The sequence below is a fragment of the Lepus europaeus genome, chromosome 4, assembly GCF_033115175.1.
Source record: "Lepus europaeus isolate LE1 chromosome 4, mLepTim1.pri, whole genome shotgun sequence".
In the NCBI taxonomy this organism is placed as follows: Eukaryota; Metazoa; Chordata; class Mammalia; order Lagomorpha; family Leporidae; genus Lepus; species Lepus europaeus.
The window spans coordinates 3,568,486-3,589,875 of NC_084830.1; the positions used below are offsets into that span (position 1 = coordinate 3,568,486).

At 60.0% G+C, this 21,390-nt stretch overlaps 1 protein-coding gene across 1 annotated transcript in view; it reads left to right on the forward strand.

Annotated features, from left to right (window-relative positions):
• KCNK9 (potassium two pore domain channel subfamily K member 9) overlaps positions 1–16,530 on the forward strand; it is a 44,722-nt gene extending 28,192 nt beyond the window's left edge. Inside the window, exon 2 of the mRNA XM_062189439.1 lies at positions 15,707–16,530. Coding sequence (XP_062045423.1) covers positions 15,707–16,530 — 824 coding nt within the window. The remainder of the gene's footprint in view (positions 1–15,706) is intronic.
• The last annotated feature ends 4,860 nt before the right edge of the window (positions 16,531–21,390 follow it).

The window sequence follows — 21,390 nt, forward strand, 5'->3', positions numbered from 1 at the left end:
CTCAAGTAGCAGGAGCTTTGGTCCAGTAGTTTGAAGGAGGCCTTGTGTGTGGTGGGGGGCAGGGAGGGGGCAGTAGGGAAAACCTTAGGTATGGTCTCAGGGCTGGAGCTAGCCCTAGCCCGTGGGAGGCCATAGTCTGGCAGTCCCCCCCCCCCCCCCCATAGCTGGCAGTTAGCAACCACCGTCCCAGCCCACAGCCAGCTTCAGGTCACTGCAGTTTCTTGCTTCTGAGTTCATTTAACATGTGGCCTCTGAAGCCCAGGGTCTTTGTACGTGGTGAGCTTTCTACCCAGAATGCCTGCCTTGCTAACCTCCCTTAATATAAAGCTTAAGATTTATCTTCATGCCCACTCCTGTCCCAGCTGCTCAGGTACTTCCCAGGACCCCCTGTTGGGGGATGCCTTGGGAACCTTAGCCTCCCACTGTGACCCTCTGAGCTGTGCTGTGCCAGTGCCCCAGGGAGTGTCAGCACCACGGACAGCGGCCAAGGCAGCTGGGCACTTGAAGCCAAGTCCAGGGATGATGGTGGACTAGGGGAGGCAGAGACCACCTGGTAGGGGCCTTGGTGGTAGGAAAGTGGGTCAGGGAGCAGGGTTGCCATGGCTGGAGCCAGCTCTGTCCCCTAGCAGTAGCCCCCACAGCGTTCCTGAACACAGGAAGTTGGAGCAGCATCAGGCCAAGTGGGCCACATCTGATGCCCCCTGCTGCCCTTCCCACTGGGCCCCCTGTCTGTGGCTCCCCCTCGATCAGAGTCTCCATGCTTCCACACCTCAAAAGGCATCAGGGAGCAGAGAGCACAGCCCAGCTCCTACCTCCGCAGGTTCAACCACCGCCCACGAGAAGTCAGACCTCTGTTCTAGCTGCTGCTCTGCCCCAAGGCCAGTGGGTCCTCGGGGACCCCATGTGTGAGACACAGAAGCTGACCAGCCTGGATGCACCCAGGGTCACGTTGCTGGCAGGTGGCAAGACCAGTGTCCACGAGCAGGCAGTCCCCTCAAGTGCTTCCCACCAAGGTCCCGAGTCTGTCGCCACCCTTGGATCTCCCTCCTTCCCTCTTTCCCTGGGCTCCTGTTTTGCAGATGACGCTGAGCCTCCAAGGGCCAGGCACTTCCCCAGAGCCCGCCGCTGCTCTGCTTCTCACTTGCTGGAGGCAGAAATCCCCTTCTGAGTCCTGTCCTTCCACCGAGAAGCCATCCCTGACTGCCCTGGGCTGCTCACTGCTTGATTCAGCTGGCTCTGGGTTCTTGGAGCTTCCAGATGAAGTTTGCCCAGGGCCGTGGGAGGAGCGAGCCTCTGGAGTGAGCCACATCTGCTTGGATTCAAATGTGTGGACACCCAAGAACTGACTTCTCTCTCTGGGCCTCAGTTTATTTGGATAAGAAGCGAGGGCTTCCTCCCAGGCTGGTCTGGGGGCTCACGCACTAGTGATCCTGAGCCCCTAGCGCCGGGCTTGGCCCCACTGTGCCCGCCTCCCTCTGGAGGCACCGGCTCTTGCCATGTTCTCGCCTGGACCTGGGGGTAGTTGCAGCCCCACTCCAGCTCAGGGCCTGGAAAATCTGCCTTGTCAGGTTGGAGTGGGGGAGGACCAGCCAGCCAGCGTGTCTGGGTGGCGAGAGAGGCTATTTTGGGAAGGAGTCTGGAAGGAGTGTTTTGTTTGCTCCTCGTGATGACAGGGGGTGGCAGAGCCCTGCTCTCCTCTCCTGGTCACCAGATGAGGCCTGGGCGAGGGATGGGGCCAGGAAGGAGGGACACAGTTCTCTGTGAGGTAGACTGTCCAGACACCCAGAGGGTCAGAGGCCACAGGAGTCTGCAGCCCGACTCCAATCCTGTGTCACTGTCGGCTCATCCTCAAGCAACGTCTGAGTGGAGGGGGCCACTGAGAAACCAGCGAATGTGGATTCTGACGCACCAGACTTTGGTTTCAGCTGGCCGTCTGCCCACACACCCACCCACACACCCCAACCAGCCATCCTGCCGCCGCTCATCACTTCTTCCTGCCCTTCTACCCATCCACCTACCACCCATCCATCTGTCCATTTGAACTCTCTCTAGCCTGCCAACTAGCCATCTGCCTGTGTGTCCATCCATCTGCCTACCCAGCCATCGGTTTGTGCATTGGAAGTCTCTTTAGCTAACCATCAATCTATCCATCCACTGTTCCAGTCATCTGTCCATCCATTCATCCATCCATTTACTAATCCACTCATCTGTTTACCCATCCATATATCAGTCACTTATCTATTAATCATCCATCCATCCACTTACCCATTTGTCCATTCATCCATCTACACATACACTGATCCATTCATTTGTCCATACATCCATCCACTATCCACTCATTTGTCCATCCATCCACCTTTCCACTTGTCTATTTATCCACCACCCACCCACCTGCTTCCCATTATCTGCTCACCCAGCCCTCACCCACCCTTGCATGTGCAGCAGGCACTGTAGGTGCAGTTGGCATCTGTACTGGGTGGTGCACTAGCTACCATAATGGAACAGAAACAAGTACAGTGCTACCATTATGCCTCCCCCACCCCCACACCCCCAAGACCATGATCAACAATGAATTTGAGATTTCGGGCTTGTCTTGTGTGTCGGAGGGTGGGGAGGGGGCTGAACAGCGTGCTGTGAGCGAGAACTGCACGAGGACCAAAATGGAAGACTCCTAGGGGAGGGGAGGTTTCACCTCTGACCTCAAGGCTGTCTGTCCCCTACTGTCACACTCCCTGTGGAAAGAAGAGGGCGGCTCTGAGCTGTGGGCTTGGGGGACCCACCAGAGAGCCACAGGATCTATGGCTCGTTGCAGGGGAGGGGACAGGGAGGAGGAAATGGACGGCACTGGGGCCTGAAGGCAGGTGGGTGTCCACCTGCCCCACTGGATGTAGGCACAGGTGGAGGGCTAGACAGAGCAGGACACTGGGCACTGGCGTCCAAGGTGTAAATGTTAAAGTGCTCCCCAGAGCCTTCCCCAGCTGTAGCAGCAGGAAATTCAGATGAGTGTCAGCCTCTCCGAGGTTGCTCTTGGTCTTGTTCAGTTTCTCCCCTTGGATGAAGGAATGACCGTCTGCTGTGTGGGTGTCTGAACCTGGAAGGCTCTGTTCCTGGAACAAGGTCTTGGGTGTGGAGATGGACATCGAGGCCTGGGCACTTGATGTGTGGCCTCGGAGCTGTCCACTTGCCCACTCAGCCTCCACAGCTCCCGAGGTCACAGAAAGGAACGTGGTGCTCAGATCTGGCCTCTTCTGCTCTGAGACTCTGGGGTTTGGGATTTGGGGTCTCTCATGTTTGAATTGGCTGGCGTGGGGAGGAGTGAGGTGGGCCTGGGCCTTTGGGCAGTGTGGAAGATAGATTTTTCTTGAGCTTATAATGCTGCCTTGTGTTTGTAGAGCGATTTCTGGGTTTTGAGGGCACTTTCCCTCATTTCGTGGGATTTGAATGTTCAGTATCAAACAGGCGTTTGCTTATGGTGAGCAGGGGACGCCAGCCTGGGCCCTTCCAGGTTAGGGAGAGAAGAGGGCGGGTTCAGGCCTCCAGGGCGGGGCTTTCCCATAGAGGGTCTCAGCCACATCCCGGGAGGGTCTACCCGGAGCGACAGGAAGTGGGATTCTGGGGACAGTGAGTACAGAGCCTGAACTTAGGGGGAGGGACCTGACCAGGCAGGTGCTCCAGGTAGGGGACCTCGGTTTTGCTTGGATTTTTCAGGGGTGCGGGACCTTTTTTCTGCCAAGGGCCATCTGGATATTTGCCACTCGTGGGTCGTAGGCAATCATAGACGTGAAAATTGGCCAGCTGTGGATTTGTTAAAGTTTGAGCCCTGCCTGTGGTTGCCTTGGCTGGGCCACACCAGTTGATTCCCAGGGCCTCGTGCAGCCCATGGGCTGGACACTCCCCATGAATGTCCTGTGATTTCAGGCAGTCACGGAGAAATACGACACTGCTCGGGGCACCCTTACTGTGTTGCCATCAAGCTAAACATGAGTGAACTGTGTTCGTAGCATTCCCTGTTCCCAGTTAACGACGTGCTGCTTAAAACAGTGGTCTCTGCCCATTTGGAAACCCAGGGTAGAGCCCAAGGCCTCCGGGGTGGGGCCTTCTGTGATGGTTCTCACCAGCCTGCGTGGCACACGCTCACTCCAGCAGCGCCTGTGTGTGCCTGGCCAAGTGCTGGGCAGAGGTGGCTGGCTGTCGGCGCTCCGCCACGTCAGTGTTGTGTGAGTGTCTGAGGCGTGCCTGGCCCCTGCGTGGCTCAGACGGAGCCACACACACTTCCCTGACCCCAAGCACTGGGCTCTGACTCTGGCCCTGGAGTCGGGCCCCCGGCTGGCCTCTCATAGCTCCAGGCACAGAGGACCCTGCGGGGGGGTCACCGCTGTCCTGTCCAGCCCCGAGGAGTACCCAGAGCTTGCCACCTGCTGATTGGTGTGCCGGCATCTGGCTGCACAGTGCTCTTGTGTATTTATGGGCCCATAAAATATTAAATCCTTATCACACAGCACTTTGTCTCCTGAAAGCCCTTGCAGGCCCATATTTTCCCCATTTGGAAGGCAGAACAAATAACTATTTAATCAACTTGCAGCTCCCAGCCCAGGCGGGCAGGCGGACTCTCCCGATCCCCACAGCCCTCTCTTGGGGTGGGGGGCAACTGCACATGTGGCACACCCCATGCATGAGCTCAGCACAGACTTCCCGGTGTGCGGGTTCCATCTTTAGATGCTAAGCTGGCCATACGGCAGAGACACCCCCCCCTTGGAAGCCACAGGATAGCGCTGAGTGGTCCAGTGCCCCCTCCCCATGCCGGACAGTGGGGGCCCCTGCAGCTCCCGGGCAGCCTGAGGCCACAGGGGGACACCTGAAGCTCCCTGGCATGCCATGTTCTCAGCATTGATGGATCCAGTTCAGTCAAGGCCACGAGGAATTGAAGTCCTGATGAGAACCCAGGCCTTGTGTGGTGTGATTTTGCCCCACTGTAGGCTGACGCCAGGGACCCTGGCACATTTCGGGAGGGCAAGGCTAAGCCGTAACGTCTGTGAGTTGGGTGGATTTGATGTGTTTTGCACATATGAGTGGGTTGTCGGGATGTAACCCACTGGGGAGCCTAGGAGTGTCCGTATCTGGTGTGATGGGCAGAGGGGCGGGGCAGGGCCTGGAGTTGGGGGATGCGGGAACAAGCCTGCCTGCAACCGTGGGTTTGGCAACTCGGCTCTTGACCACGCCTGGTGCCATGCGCTGGGCTGTTGTGGCCATGTTGCTGCTGCTGTGTGTGTGTGGTGGGAGGACCTGGGGGTCCCATGGCTGTGTCTGTCTGTGCTATCATCTCCCCTGATCTCCATGAGCTGGGGATCCTATGCCACCTCTCGTGGGAGAGGCTAGAATGAGGACACCTGAGACTCTGGGTGGTAACACAAGGCGTTTACAAGATGGGAGAATTCAGCAGGGATCGGGTTTCAGGTGCTCATGGGTCCAGGAGCTCAAACCCTGCTCCTCTGCCATCAGGAGGAGCCGAGAGGGGAGGCCTGGTGCTGGAGGGCAGGGCGGGTGGGGGTCTTCGAGTTGCAGCCCTGCCTCTGGCAGTTGGCACTTGGCCCCGGGTCCTGAGCCCAGAGCAACAGGTTCTGCAAAGGCTGAGCCGGGGGAGACTGGCTGCTGAGCTTGTGCCTTAGAGGGAGCCTGCCTGTGATCAGGGGTGGGGCTGCAATTTACAGCCCCCCCAACCATAGATTGGGGGTGTCCCACAGGCAGAGGGAGGGGCCCCTTGTGACCCATTGCCTGCATCTCTGACAGTGTGGGCGTCGTGCCTGGTCCCAGGGGTCGGGGCGTCTCATGCTGGACCCTCCAACCCACCTGTTGCCCTTGTGCACGTGGATAGCTGCTGGGGGATGTTGCACAGCTCTGATCGTGCGGCTAGGAGGCAGCGGGGACCTGCGGATGTGTCACTGGCAGCTGGCACTGCCCACCAGTCCACCTCATCATGGTCTTGTCGGGGGCCTGGCGCTGGCCTTGATGCTTGGGCTGGCCTTGACCCTGAGCCGGCAGGGAAGCGTTTCTCCCTCTGAATCCCCAGCTCCAGACTCGGAGCTGAGACACAGCTGCTGGCACCTTGGGTGCGTGTGCTCCACAGCGAGACAGCTCCCGCGTGGGTGGGCAGACGCCAGGACAACATGGCAGCCCCTGCCTTCCGAGTCGAGCTGAAACAGGCACCACGTCAAACCAGCCCTCTGTGTTGACTTGAGCTGCATTGAGCATGGCCACACGGCTGAGTGGCTGGGGCTGGAACACGGACCCGAACTGGTTAGCAGTTGCTCTTGCCCGCTCTGTCTCCCGGGGTTGGGCTGTTTCCTGCCAATGGAACCCCATGGTGCGTGGCAGGTGCCATGTTCCTGTGGGGGGCCCATTCCACAGCAGGTGTTGATCCGCACCTGGCGTGGAAGCCATGGGTGTTGTCCACTCTTTGGCCGAACGCTGCTGTGAATGTTTGTGGCCCGGTGTTTTAGGGACTTGCTTCCCATTCCCTGGCATATTCCGAGGAGTGGGGTCCTGGGTCACATGGCGAGTCTGTGTTCTCTTTGAGGGGCCGTCCTGCTGATCCCCACAGTGGTGGGACTCACTGGTGGCCACACTCTGCCGTGGACATTCCGGGTGCATTCGTAGGGATCCATGCTTGCTGTGACTGATCGTGTTAGATTTGAGATTTGAAAGGCTGGGAGGTTGGCTAGGATGGTCATCCACTATGGCATCCATGCATTCGTTGTCAGCCGTCGATACGGGGACACTGTGTGGACATCCGCTCACCAGCATGCTGTCCCTCACTGCCCTGTGTGAGAGCTTCCATCTGGGGCCTCAATGATTCGTTCGTGAGAACATCGATCAGGTCCAAGGTCAAGTGTGGTTTTCCTTCCTCAGACCAGGCAGCCTTGAGTTACTCTTGAAACCTGTCAACATTCACTAGTGAATTTTTTGTACTTTACAACCATGGGATTTCTATGCTTCCATCCATTGGTTCACTCCCCAAATGGCTGCAACGGCCTGAGCTGCGCCGATCTGAAGCCAGGAGCTTCTTCCTGGTCTCCCACGCAGGTGCAGGGGCCCAAGCACTTGGGCCATCCTCCACTGCTTTCCCAGGCCACAGCAGAGAGCTGGATCAGGAGAAGGGGTCCTGGGATGTGAACTGGTGCCCATATGGGATACCAGCGCCAGAGGCTTAGCCCACTAGGCCACAGTGCGTACCACTGAGTATGATTGACAGGTGCAAAGCTATACACATTGAATGCATCTCAGTGAAGGAGTTTGCAGACAAGTGTGTCCCCATAAAGCCGTCACTGCTGCCAAGACCATAGACGTATAGCTGTCACCTCCCAGGGCTTCCTCCCGCCGCCTCCTTTATCATGATCGTCATAACGGTTACTGTTATTTGTGAATCCTCTCGGCACCTTTAAAAAGTTTGCATTTTTATGTGAAAGGCAAACATCTTCCATCTGCTGGTTCACTCCCCAAATGGCTGCAGTAGTCAGAACGGGGCTAGGCCCACACCAGGATGCTGGAACTCAGTCCAGGTCTCCCGTAGGGGTGACAGGGGCCGCCACCTGCTGCCCCCCAGGGGTTGGAATCAGTGGTCCCTGGACTTGAACCCTGGCACTGCAGTGTGGGATGCAGGGGCCCAGGGGAGGCTACAGTGCCTGCTCTTGGCAGATGCTAACTGATCTAACAGATTCACAGTGTTCGCTGTGTGGATGTGCAGAACTACTTACTGTGTGTAACAGACTCCGCGCCCAAGCCCCGGCGTCCACCCTTCCACCCTCTGTGTCTGAGTGGGACTGTTGTGTCCCACATGTGGGCGACGTGCTGGCCTTTCTGTGTCTGAGTTCACTGGGCCTCCTAGGCTCACCCACGTGGTCACGAACGGCGGGATCTCTTCCTTCCCCTCTTCCTAGAATGCCTTGGGGACGTCGGCTCCGTGAGACGTTACCTCCTGCTTCCCTTGAAATCTTCCGGTGTGATCTCTCAGTTCTTCGAGCGTGTTTGTGGTGCCTGGCTAACACGGTCGTCAGCTAACGACCGGACCAGGCAGAGACGTCCTTACGAGCCTTGGGCCGAGGGCCGGTGTGCAGGATGGTGCATCAGGGAGCCCTGGCAGGCTGCTAACAGCTCCACCATAGCGTTCGCTTCCTGCCTGCAGTGAGATTCCAGAGCCTTCTGTGCGTGCACATGGCCGCCCCGCTGCCCAGAGCCACCAGCGAGCCTTCGGTCCAGTCACTTCCGCTGGTAACGCCGCTGCAGGTAGCCACGAGGTGGAGATGTTGGCTCTGATGGGGTTTTGCCGCAGACACCTGGGGTGTAGCTTCTCCCTGACAGGAGCGCGGAGTCAGGCCACAGGAAGACAGGCGCCGGGTAGGGAACTCTTCCTTGCAGATGGGTTAGTTCTCCACGCGTGGGGATTTTGGGCAGCTCTTGTGCTCATGGGGCTGTTGGATTTTGAGGCTGCCCTGGCGCTGGGGCAGGGTGATGGGAGGACCCGGGGACAACCCCACTGTGCACCCCTGTCTTGCTGAGGTCCGTCATTCCAGCATGATGACTCAGCTTCAGCGTCCAGTGGCCTTGGCTGTGTCCTGGCTTCGTGGTGGCGCTCCGAGGGTGCACACGCAGGGTCGGGTCCGCGGCTTTAGCTGGGACCTGCTCAGCTGAAAGGCAGGGGCCACAGTGAGGGGGAGAAGAGAGTTTTGTCGGCAAAAGGCTCAGGAGGTGACCCTTCCTGCTGGTGCGTGACCAGCTCAGGGTGGCCCCAGCCTGGGCTGGGACCAGAGAAGAGCCGAGGCGCTGGGTGGCAGAGACAAAGGCGGGAATCTCAACCTCACCACTCACAAGCTGCCTGCATGGCAGTGAGTCACGTGCCTGTTCCCAGAGCTGTTCCGTTGTGGGAAGGGGGTGTCAGTGGTGTCAGGAGAGGGGGCGCCTTGCAGAGCTCTGCCTGTGGGGCGAGTGACATCCCAGGAGCTGGCGGTAGCTGCTGGACACAGCACAGCTGACTGTAACAAAGACACGTCGGAACCCACGAGACATCTTACTTGGGGAAAGACGTTTAGGGCCATGGGCTTGAAGCTGATGAAGAATTACAAATGGCGTTCATAATGATCTTTGTGGGGAATATCATTATAGAAGCCTTTTTTAAAATCTATCAGTAGAAAGGAAGCCAACTGCATGCTTGCTTGTGCATGGCCTTGGAGGGCAAACTTAGGAAAAAGGTCTTGGAGGTGGATGGAGACCTCCTGAGGGAGGGGCTACGTGTCACTTTCTCTGCTTCTCCAGGTTTCCTTTCAGCATGGCTCTGAGCATCTCCTCAGCCGGCAAGTACCATTCCCCCCATCAGCCAATCAGAGACGGAGACCCAGGGGAGGAGCTGGAAGTTTAGGAGACCGATGGGTTGGGACGAGTGCAGTGCGGATCGGTCCACTTCTTGTTTGCACGCCCGCCTCCTGACCCCTGTGAGGCCACACAGCTGGGACACAGGGAGGGCGGCAGGAGCCGGGTCCCCTGTAACTGCTGTCAGAGATCGGGATCTGGGCGCTCCCCTCTTGGCGATGCCGGCTGCCCCTTGCTGGTGGTGCCTGGCTCCGGTCTTGATGAGAATTGGCAGTGACAGATGCAAAAGTATCTGCCCAAGGACTGTCACCGTTGGCTTCTTGGGAAGGGAATTTGGGGCAGTGCTGTGGTCACGCATGGTTCCCCACTCCTCTTTACCCCTCCCCAGGCTGGGGCCACGTGGCATAACTCTGTGGGGGCCCCTGGACCAGCTCACAACAGACACAGAAATGGGCACCAGACCTCAGCTCACCAGAGCTCATGTTGGGTTTCTCTAATGCAGATTCCAGGGCCTGCTCCCGGGTGCTGATTCAGAGGGCCAGGGGCTGGACTTGCATTTTGGCCAGCAGATGAGGAAGTCCCGTGTAGGGTCTGCAGCTCCACTCGGAGAATCCCTGGGCTGGGGGATGCGTGAGTGGCCTATGGGAGGTGGGATCTGCAGGGGCTGGGGTGCCGCCGGGAGTGCACCGAGCACTTTCCTTTGGGCAGGTGAGGAGATTGAGGCTGGGGGATGTGTTTATAGCTGCACTGCCAGTGCAGACACTGCCATTGGCCGTGTAGACCCGCCTGTGGGCACCTGCATCCTGTTAGGAAAGGGTTGGGAGGCCTCTCGTGCCCCACAGGGAGCTGGCTTTCCCTGCAGTACTTGGGGGAGCCGCAGGGACGGGGCATGGCCTGATTTGACATCAACCTCGGTGCTCCGAGGGAGACATTCACCAATAGGGCGGTGTTGTTGTGGCTTCAGGCATTAATGCGGCACTTTCTGTATACCTGGCACCATCTTACCAGAGTTCAACCACTCTGCTCGGTGACCCCAGGCAGCAGCAATCTCTTTCCAAAGCGACAGAGGGCACGTGATGCCCAGCAAGAACAGGAGCCCTGTGCACCGACCCTGGGCTCCGACTGCCGCCGGCACTCAACCCAGGCCTGGCTCTCAAAGGCCTTGCTCCCCAGGGCTATGGCCGGCGTCTGGTGTCCACGGGGCAGCCCCTGTGGGTCTGGGGCAGGCTCTCCACTAACAAGACGTGCGTGGTGCTGCCCTGGCTGTCCCAGGGCCATCCCTCAGCCACCGCCATCTGGGCAGCTACTCTAATTAGATGGGACAGCGCCAGCTGCAGGCACCTGCTGGGCCGGGCGGGGCACAGCCTAACTCCCGGGTCATAGCTGGCGCTAGGCAGGGGACCGGACAGACCCTGGGAGCGAGCGCCGTTAGAGCACCCGCCACTGCCCAGACAGCTGACGTGAGCTTGCGGGGGTGTGTGGGAGGGTGCATGGTCATCGTGGTGCCTGACAGCAGCACCGTCGCTGTGGTGTCCTTGGTGCCTGCACCGGCGCCTGACGTCACCGTTATCATTTGCACCACTGCTGTCCTCAGCATCACTTTGACACATGGGCTGCACAGGGCTGAACATGGTGGCCGACACGTGGCAGGTGCGCTGTGGTTACCTGCGTGGCCAGGCACTGGGAGACCAGATGTGGGAGACACAATGGGGGCAACAGGCAGCCCTCGCCACCCCGGAAGTGGCTGTCTGTGCAGATGAAGGCAGATACACAGCCCCCTCAGCTGGCCGGGCAGGCAGGGGCTGGGCCTTCCAGGGCACGGCCAATAGGGCTTTGTCCCGGCAGCACAGGATCACCGGGTCTGGCTGCAGACCCCCAGCGGGGGGTGGGGACCAGGTGCTCCATCTCCAGCCCGCGCCCCCTGGTTACTCTCCTCTCCGGAGTCCTGGTGCCGCTGGAGAACCACCAGGTGCTGGCTGGAGTCAGCTTGGCAGCACAGGAGGGGCCCTGTCCCCTCAGGGGGCCATTTATTTTTACTCACTTTATTCTTAATGGCCACCATGTGCCTTCTGTATCTTGTAAGGGGTCCCCACGTGGAGACGTCGCAGGGCCTGTCCTCTCCCCGCTCCCAGCGAGCCCTGGGAGGCGGCGTGTGTCACAGGGGCCAGGAGGCTGCACTCAGCCTGGCTTTTTCCACGCTGCAGGCTCACAGACATCTAGGGTCGTGGTTATGTAAGGGAGGGCCTGGGAGCACGGGCTCCGGGCAGTGTGGGCCTCGACATGCCTGTGTGTGTGCGCGCATGCGTGTGGATGTCTGTTCAGTGTCTGCACTGGGGGGGAGGTGTGCGTGTCTGCAGGGCGGGTGTGTCTTGTGGGGAGTGTGTCGGGGGTATGTGAGTGTGTAGTAGTGACTGTTGAGGGTGTGTCAGGGATGTATGTGCGTGTGTGCACGGTGTGTGTACTGGGGCTGTGCACTGACTGCGTGGTGGTGAGAGTACCTGTTGGGTGGCTGTGCCCCGGCCACAGGTGCTGGCTGCAGCATTTTCAGGAGGTGGCCAGCGCAGGGCGGTTTGCTGGCAGTGCGGCGTCTGCCAAGTCGCAGGTCCTTGGGCAGGTGACGTGGCTGCCGTCGCCGAGTCTGCAGTTCCAGGAGGTCCTTGCTCTGCACCCTGGGTTTGGCAAGGAAACTGGGGGCCCCAGCCTGTGTGCCCAGCCGCAGCATGTGTTTGCTCCCAATAACGGGGCGGGGGAGCAGTGCCCCTGGTCTCACAGTTTTCCCATTTCTTCTGCTGCTCCAGCGCAACATCAGGCGTGTGGTGTGCCCAGTGTGTGTGTGCACGAGCGTGGATGTGCACCCAGGACTCTTCCAAACCGCTGTGGAGAGTGCATTTAAAAAATAAGTTTTGGTGCAGAAAACTTGGAAATCCCTGCATCATGTTTTCGTAATGTGCATTTTCACGGAGCCCAAGATTCCACCTGTGCCTGGGCCTCGCCATCTTTGCAACATTTCCAATCCCCACTCCCGCAGGTGCACACGCCCCGTCAGCACGCACTGCTCGCCTTGGGCGGGTGCTACTCCGTGACTTAGTGGGAGTGCGTATCAGGGCCCAGCCTCGAGTGTTCTCGTTCTACCTTCGCAGCATTATTTCCTGTGCACTTTTTCTTAATTTGGATGAGAGAGGAGGCAAAGACGGGTGCCCACTGGGTTACCCTGGCACCCGGGATGGGGTCAGAACAGAGATCAGCCCCGTGGGGTGCTCAGGAGGATCACCTGACCTCCCCGAGGAGATGGGCTGAGCAGCTCTTACCTGGCCTAGGACCTCCTCTGCTCCAGAGCAAAGCGGTGACATTTCTGGTGTCGTCATCACCACTGGCATAGTTAGGTTTTGTCGTCGCTAGAATTCCACTGGCTGATGAGACTTGCCGAGAGGCAATTCACCGCGTGCCTCATCCTCAGCCCTGGGAAAGATGAGGGAGTTTCTCCTTTGGGCTGCCTTGCTAGGTGTGGGCAGGTGGCCCTGTGTGGCCTCTGGGGTTTCTGCAGCCCTCCGATTGCCCGCCAGAGGGCGGCCTTGCACCTCTGGTCGCTGCTCCCTGCCGCCGATTTCGGCAGCACAGGGGCCTGCAGGTGCCGAGGCTGCAGGCCTGTGCCGCCATCACCGCCCTGGAACTGCGCCCAGCCTCTGCCCAGAGCAGCCCCGGTGCAGGGTGGGTGTAGGCCCCTGCGGCTCCAAGCTCAGGGAGGCTGCGGCTGGACCCCGAGGTCAGCCTCTCCATGCGTTCTCTTGAAGGCCCCTGCAGCCCCCACCCTGGCCGAGCTGTCTTCTGCCCGGCACGCTGCCTCCTGGGGGGCTGCTGCCCGGGAGGGGAGGGGAGGGGAGGACCCCTCTTGTGGCTCCACCTCCTCACCTGCAGGGTGGGAGGAGTCGGGCGTGAAAGCAAGCTTTTTTTTTTTTTTTTTGAGACTTCTCAGACATGAAACCAGTGCCGTCCGCCGGTCCATGGTGTTCAGGGCCCGAGCCGGGTCTGGCAGCCACTCCCTGGGGGTCCTCGCAGGGAACAGAGGGGGAGGAGAAGCGAGAATGGCCTGCCCCTGGCTGGCGTGAATCTTTTTAGGTTTGCTTTCTTTCTCAAGATGTAAATGGAGGGAAACCCAGAGGGACCACGATTTTCTCTGTACTTTCATCATGGAGACACCCGGGAGGCGCTCGCTCTTCCATCCAAGCCAGCACGGAGTCCTCCAGGTTGCCCTTTGGAAAGCAGGGAGTCCTGAGCCAGCTGTCACCAGGGCCTCGGGGTGGGTGGAGGGTGCGAGCCCTCAGCAGAGTTCTGCAGCCCTTACTGTGCTGGGGGTGGGGGGGGGGCATGGGGCGTGTAGAGGGTCTGGGCCTGTCTGCACAGTGTCTCCAGAGCTCTCCAGGTATGGCTGCGGGCGGACACAGGCAGAGGCGCTCTGAGCTCACCACTCCCGCCCTGTCTTTGTGCACCTGTGAGATGGGGCTAAGCCGGTGCTGCTGGCTCCAGCGGCGGTGGTGCGTGGCCTGGGTGGGCCGGTCTTGCCCCCTGCTGCTCTTCTCCCCTTGCCCACTCCTGCGGGGTCTCTGGTCCAGTGTTGCATTAGACACGGATTAGATTCTACATCCTTAAGTTCCAACCTTCTAGCCTCCAAGACTCTGGAGACAGTCTGCGGGGCACACCGTCCTGGGGAGCAGCTGCTCTGAGCAGACCCGGCTTTCTCGCTGGCTACTGGCAGCCCACAGGCTAGGGACCACCCCCCCCCCCCGGTTGGGCATGTGGGGGCAGGGACCTGGGGCTGCTTGTCCTGTGTTTTCTGGTCCTGCTCTGGCATCATGGCCTCTGAATTGAGTGTTCAGCCAGCGCCACCCAGACTCTGAGGCCAAATGCTTTATCAGGGATTGGGTCAGACCCCAGGGAACAGGGCAGCTGGTTCATGGGAGGTGGAGCCAGACCCGGAAGAGGGGTCTCCCTCCTCCCGAGCATCGGGGCTCACACTGGGAGCCTGCCGCTGGGGGCTGGTCTTGGCCCCTGGCCCTGCTGTGTGGCAGGGGGAATGCAGAGTTGGCTCGGGGACCTGCCATGGAGGCAGCAGGGCAGGCCCTGAGCTGGCTGTGAACATGGTCAGTCAGGGCGTTCCCTGGGAGAAGGGGCAGCTGCAGAGACCTGGGGGGAGCAGGTGGCCCTGTCCACACCCCAGCGTCAGGGCTGTGGGGCTTCCAAGGGGCCCAAGGTCGGTGCCAGCTGGAAACCAACACGGGAGCTGGCATGTGTACATGCGGGGGAGAGGCTGGGCCGACGGGGGCGTGGGCATCAGGGCCCGGCTGAGAGCAGTGGCAGGCAGAGGACGTGGGGGCTGTGAGGTTCCTGCCGTGTCCCGAGCCCGGCCTGGGTGGCCTTGGCTCTCAGCGCACCGCACCTGAAGCTGTTACCCTCTTTGGGTGGGGGAGGCCCCAGGGGGTGGAGCTGGTTCAGCAGCTCAGGGTCTCGGAAGAGAAGCCCACCCTGGCGGGCAGCCGTCCACAGCCCCGACTTACCCTCTGAAGTATCAGAGCGAGCGCGGCTGGGCTCTGGCTTTTGCTGGGTGGTGTTCCTCCCGTCAGATCACGTCAGCTGGGTTATAGTGCTCGGCCCCAGGCTCTGGGCGACCCTGGCCTGCAGCATCCGTCTACAGCTCGGTCACCGTCTTCCTCATGGCTGGGCCTGCCCAGCCCGGGCCACAGGGGCCGTTCCCCTCCTGGCTGCCGGGGCCTCAGCAGTGACAGACTAACAGCCCCGACTCCGGGCCTTTCTCGGGGCTCAGAGCGCCCACTGCTGGCCGCCTCCTCGGCTGCGGGAGGTGGTGGCCTCGCCCACGGGAACTTGCTGGGTGTCCTTGCCAAGGTGGGTGCCCTGGTGCAGGACCCAGAGCCCGGCTCACAGCAGGCAGCGTCCAAGGGCATGTTCTGTGTGTCTGGCTGCGGTGGGCATTTTTAATTTCTCTCCTGGGTTTTGGGTCTCTGGTAGTTATCTTAGTGGTGTTGCTCCAAGACCCCCTGAAAGGCCCCACCATGTGGCGTGCTTGGTGCCCCACGTGTTTCCCGAGTGTACACCCAGACCCAGTCTCCCATGTACTTTCTCATGGTGGAACTTTCCACTTGGGATTCTGGAATGTTCCCGATTTCTGATTTTGGGGCAATCTGCCCATGCCCCCTCCCTACTCTGACCCTGTGACCCCCCCAAAAAAATTGCCAATCCCCCTTGTCCTTCTCTTCCCACCCCTCCATCCCAGACCCCAGGGGCTGGCCTCTGACTGCTCTCCCCACTCTTCTCGCCCCGCCCCCCCTTGCAGGCTACGGCCACGCGGCGCCCGGCACAGACGCGGGCAAGGCCTTCTGCATGTTCTACGCGGTGCTGGGCATCCCGCTGACGCTGGTCATGTTCCAGAGCCTGGGCGAGCGCATGAACACCTTCGTCCGCTACCTGCTGAAACGCATCAAGAAGGGCTGCGGCATGCGCAACACGGAGGTCTCCATGGAGAACATGGTGACCGTGGGCTTCTTCTCCTGCATGGGCACGCTGTGCATCGGCGCGGCGGCCTTCTCCCAGTGCGAGGACTGGAGCTTCTTCCACGCCTACTACTACTGCTTCATCACGCTCACCACCATCGGCTTCGGGGACTACGTGGCGCTGCAGAGCAAGGGTGCCTTGCAGAAGAAGCCGCTGTACGTGGCCTTCAGCTTCATGTACATCCTGGTGGGGCTCACGGTCATCGGAGCCTTCCTCAACCTGGTCGTGCTCAGGTTCCTGACCATGAACAGCGAGGACGAGCGGCGCGACGCCGAAGACCGGGCGTCGCTGACCGGCAACCACCACAGCTTGGTCATCCATGTCCCCGACGAGCCGCGGCCAGGCCGTGCCCGCGTCAAGGGCGAGGGCACCGAACTGCAGTCCGTGTGCGCCTGCTCGTGCTACCGCTCGGTGGCCACGCACCAGAACTCCTTCGGTGCCAAGCTCGCCCCCCAGAACTTGCAGTCCATCTCGTACAGGATGGAGGAGATCTCCCCGAGCACCTTGAAGAACAGCCTGTTCCCGTCACCCATCAGCTCCATCTCCCCTGGGGTGCACAGCTTCTCCGAGCACCACCGGCTGATGCGGCGCCGGAGGTCCGTCTAAGGTGTGGGGTGGGCGCCAGCACGGCCACGTCCCCTGTGTCAGAGTCGACGTAAGTTCCATCGGCCCCGACTCGTCTTTCCCTATTTATTTGTGATTTACCCTTTGTCGTGCCGGCCATCCGTCATCGCCTTCTTTCTCCTCTTCTCGGCTTTATTTCTACCCTACCTTTCCAGCCAGGCAGAACAGGCCCAGGGGAAAACCAAGGCCCCTCCTCCCCTTCCTCCTCCGAGACCCGCACCCAAGCACGCAGGCATGGGTCGTCCTTTCCTGCAGAGTATGCCTTATACGCCCCTGCCCCTTCCCCATCTGAGGCCGCTGGCCCGGTCCCAGGGTGAGATGGAGCCCACGCAGACAGAGCTAAGAGGATTTTAAACCCAAAGCTACAAGCCCAGCCAAGAGCCTGCTGTCGCCCGCCCCAAGTGGCGTCTCTGCCCAGCGCCTTTCTCTCTTCTTCCCCCAAGGACTGGGGGGTATTTGTGTGTGTGTGTGTGTGGTGGTGGGGGGGCACGCTCAGATCGTGCGAGTGTGTGTCACGGGACGAGACGGAAAGTTCCAGAATTCCCTTTATCTCTCCCTTCACTCACTCTGGTTTCATAGCCTACCTTTGGCTGCTCCCAAACCAACACGGCCCAAGCAGAACCCACGGGGTTTTTGAGTTCTCATATTTGCCAAACCAAGCATGCTCCGTAAAGCTGTCTCTCCCAGACGCGTCTCGACCGTAACTTAAACGCTAGGCTCTACATTATCTTCACGGATTTTCAGGGTGGGTGGGAGGGGTGGGTGGGGATGAAGACAAAGGCTCACTTAGCTTGCCAGTTCAAACACTTACAGCATGCACGTCGTGAAACTGGTACGCTTCACCTACATACGAGAACAGCACTTAGAGGTGGTTGGGACGGTCCAGAGCCAACCGTGAGGAGTTATCACGGCCATTTCAGTTGTGTCATCTCCGGTTCCCACGCTTGGCCACACGCACCTGCAAGCCCAGGTCTCGCATCCCTCTCGTCGGGGATGCTGGCGGTGTGGTGCAGCTTCGTCCTGCGGGGATAGGAAGGGCAGCTTTGGAGTGCTCGGCTGGGAACGGGCGTTTGGGATGTGTGCGAGACTCTCTAGAAGAGTGGCTCGGATTGCATTTGACGTCTAAGTAGGGGAAAGGTCATGTTGGTCTGAGCTTTGAGGCTGGGTCTTGGCTTGCTGGGGACCTGTCAGTCTCACGGGAACGCCCCCTGCCCCACTGTCAGCAGGGGGTGGTCCCAAAGGGAAGCCTGTTCCTCTCCAAGGGGCTGCGTAGACTGTGACACTCGGGGGTCCAGTGTCTCGTGTTAACCCTCAGCTTCCCCCGAGGGTGCTTTGACCTCCTGCCTCATTGCCATCTGTGCCATTTCTAAAACTCACCCATTCACCCAACCTCCCACGCCTTTCTCGTAAGCCGGAAATCTGCGGCTCTTGGATGAAATGGGCTTTGGTTGTACTGCTCAGAAGGAGACTTTGCTGGCCTACAGGATGTCTTAAGAGGAGACAGCACCCAAATGCCACCCGCCCCGTGCTCATGGGCTGCTGGGCTGGAGCCACGAGCACCGAAGACTCCCGAGAAGGCCATGCCTGTACCGTGCCGCTGCACCCCTGTCACCACCTCCCTTCCGCCCAGGACAAGGACCTGCGGGAGGAGCCGGGGAAGCCTCAGCCTCCAAGGTCTTGATGGGTGCGCTTGTCCGTAGGAGCGCCTGGTGGCTGTTCAGGCTGCTGGAGAATAGGAGCAGGTGCTCTCCTCCTTGGAAGATCGGTGGCTGTAGGATGGTCGGTGAGAGACCACCGAGGCCCACCTGCAGAGTGTGCTCTGCCTGGAACACGTGTGGGGGCTGTCGTGCCAATCTAATGTGTGCTGGTCTGTGTCCTGGCTGACCAGAGAGCGACGCCAAGGCACGAGAGGACGGATGGTTGGCTCAAAGTTGCGGAGCTGGTCTCGATGGGGCTGAGGCCTGGTCTCACCCAGGACCCTGACTTGCTGCTCTGCAGGGGCACACGCCAGGCCCTTGGTGCCAGTGACAGGGATGGCAGGGTCCCCATCCAGGGTGGTGCTGCAGGGCTACGGTTCCTCCCCTTTCCCTGTGGGGAGGCATAGAGGCCTCTGTTTCCACGGAGCTGGATCTTTTCTGTAGAATCCCGGATGGAGGGTGGTGTCTCTCCTGTGCTAACTGCAGACTTGCGTATCCGTGGCGACTTTCGTGGCCAACCTTGGTCTGCCTCCCGTGGTCTCCAACCAAGCGGGGGCAGGGAGCACAGGAAGGGGCTCCAGGGTTCTCTTGACGAGACAGGGCTGAGCGCCCCACCCTCCATCCACACACACATCTGAGTGCCCACAGGGAGCAGAGAAAGAAGCCCCGGCCGGGAGAGGTGGTGTGTGAGCTCACAGCCGGCAGCCAGGTGCTCATACTGGTTTCTGTCCACCGTGTTCTTGGCCACTCTTGTTGACCCCTGGTGCTGCACTCACGGTCTCAGGCCCAGGCCTCTCCTCCCCCATCCTGCACCTGGAACCTCCTTCCTCCCAGCCGGGTGCCCACTCCCTTCCACTTAGCCATGCGCTCTCACCTAGGGGGACAGGGCGACAGCAGATGGGTTGGATCTGAGATCCCACTTCTGGAGGATGAACTTGGGAGGAGCCGAATTCTGCCGGAAGGAGGCAGGGTGGCCCGCCCCTCCACCCACTCCCCAGCAACCCCCATGCCTTGTAGATACCCAAAGATTTTCTAACTCTTGCTTGAACTCTTCACCCAAGAGAGCTCTCTTCAACCTATAAACCCCAAGACAGGCAGAGGGTTGGGCGGGAGCCTTGGGCTCAGCCTTCTACAGACCCTCCCGTTTATTACCCCCGAGACCACCCATCCTGGGCGAGAGATGCCCTCTCTGGCTTTTGACACATCCTGATCAGCCCCAGAGCTAGGATCCAAAGGGATCTTTCCACCTGCCCGCCACTTCCAGTCATCGAAGTGTCGGTCTCTTCTGCCTCTGGAGGTCCCGAGACCTGCCCCCCCATCTGCACACCACGCACTGTGAGGTGGTCAAAGCAGCCTGAGTCCCTCTGGGCCCCCGATCCTTTTGGAAGAAGAAACAAGTAGCCCCAGGCTGCTGCCCCCGAGAGCCCGCCCCACACGGGGAGAGCGGCTCCCTGGGCTCGCCCGTTGGCTCTGGGCCCACGGCCATGCTCGAGAGCCTGTCCAGACGGTAAGCAGGATACCCACAGAAGTCGAGGTGGGCCCCTTCCGTCTCCTCCTGGTCCACCATCCCTTGCCACTGGGGAAGAGCAGTAGGAGCATCCTTGTTGTGCACGGTGCGTGGGAGATGTGCCGAGAGTCGCCCGTCACCGCGGCCCCATCCCAGGGTCTTGCTCTTGACCACGATCTGCCCCCTCACTCCTCTGCCAGCTCCCCGTTTTGAGAATTCCAGGGTTACCTGGAACAAAGGTGAAAGTACACTGAACCTCATCCCTGGCCCCGCCCCTACAGCCTCAGGACTCCGCCCCTGCCCCGCCCCCGACACTCACAGTCTGAGATGCTTGCAGGATCCGGTCGGTGGAGACTGCAGATTTTGGGTGGTTCAGCCAAAGAAACCGTTGTAAATTCCCCGTGCACAAGAGCATTCTCCTCCGTACCAGTGCCATACCCAAGCGGTTCAGCCTTCACGTGAAGCGATGTAACAGTCTGTGTGCACAACCCCGACTGTCCCTGTGCCGTGCACCTGCGCCCCAGCCCCGCCCCACCCCCGCCCATCCTGCCGTCTCTGCTCCCCGTCGTCTGTCACGATGGTGGCATCTTTGAAGAGTCCAGGCCTGTTGTTGTGAATGCCTTGTGACCTGCTTCTACCTGCTTGTTTCCTCAGGTTAAAGGAATATTTTAGCAAAAAAAAAAAAAAAAAAAAAACCACAAAAAACAAGAACTAGTTGATGTCGTGTAGCCCTGACTTATGCACTTGATGTCCGGCTCTCTGGGGGCCTCTGTGGTTACTGCTTTTATTGTGGACAAATAAATCACATTAAATGTTGTTTTCCTCTGTTAGGCGAAGTAGCTGCAGCTTCGCAAGTGGCGCCCGTGGACGCTGGGTCTCCCCGCCAAAGCCCCACAAGGCTTTGGGATCTCTGCCTTCTCACGCCGACCTCCTCCGTGCCCTGTCCCTAAACTCCCGCAGGGACGGTCCAGCTCTCCACGGCACAAGCACGGGGAGACGGGGGCCCCTCCCGCTCTCAGTCCTGGAGACGCGCGTGCCGCTCAGCTGTAACCTGGTCTCTGCCTTTGAGATACTTGGCGCTGGTGGGTTCTGTCTCGGGGCCTTCCTGGTCCCCGCGCACTGAGCATTCTGCCTGCTGCCGCCCAGAACCCGTGCCCGAGCAGGTCTGCGCCTCTGCCCGTGCTGTTCCTGCTACCCGTCACTCTGCAACGTGGTGAGGGAGCAGCTCACTCTCCTGCCCCTCTGCCCCCGGTGGACTCAGCGGTGGCCTCCCCTGGCCCTCGTCTCTCTCATGGACAAAGCCTGAGAGACAAACTCCCTTGGAGCAGCAGTTGCTGGGCTGCAACCTACAAAGATGCTCACAGGAGCCGAGACAGGTTTTAGCTTCTTACCCAAATGGCCATGCCCTCCCCCCACCAATAAGCAAGGCAAGTCTCCCTTTGCTAACGTGGGAATTTGGGGACTTTGCTCCATTCCCGATGGCCTATCCCCATGCATGGGCTGCAAACCTGCATCTCCCCCGCCCCCCACCAGCGAGTCAATGAGTGTGCCATGTGGGGCAGAGCCGGAACCTGTCCACCTCATAGCCAGGCCTTTCCCACAGGCGCCCGCAGGTGTCGGTTACACCGTGCTGTATCG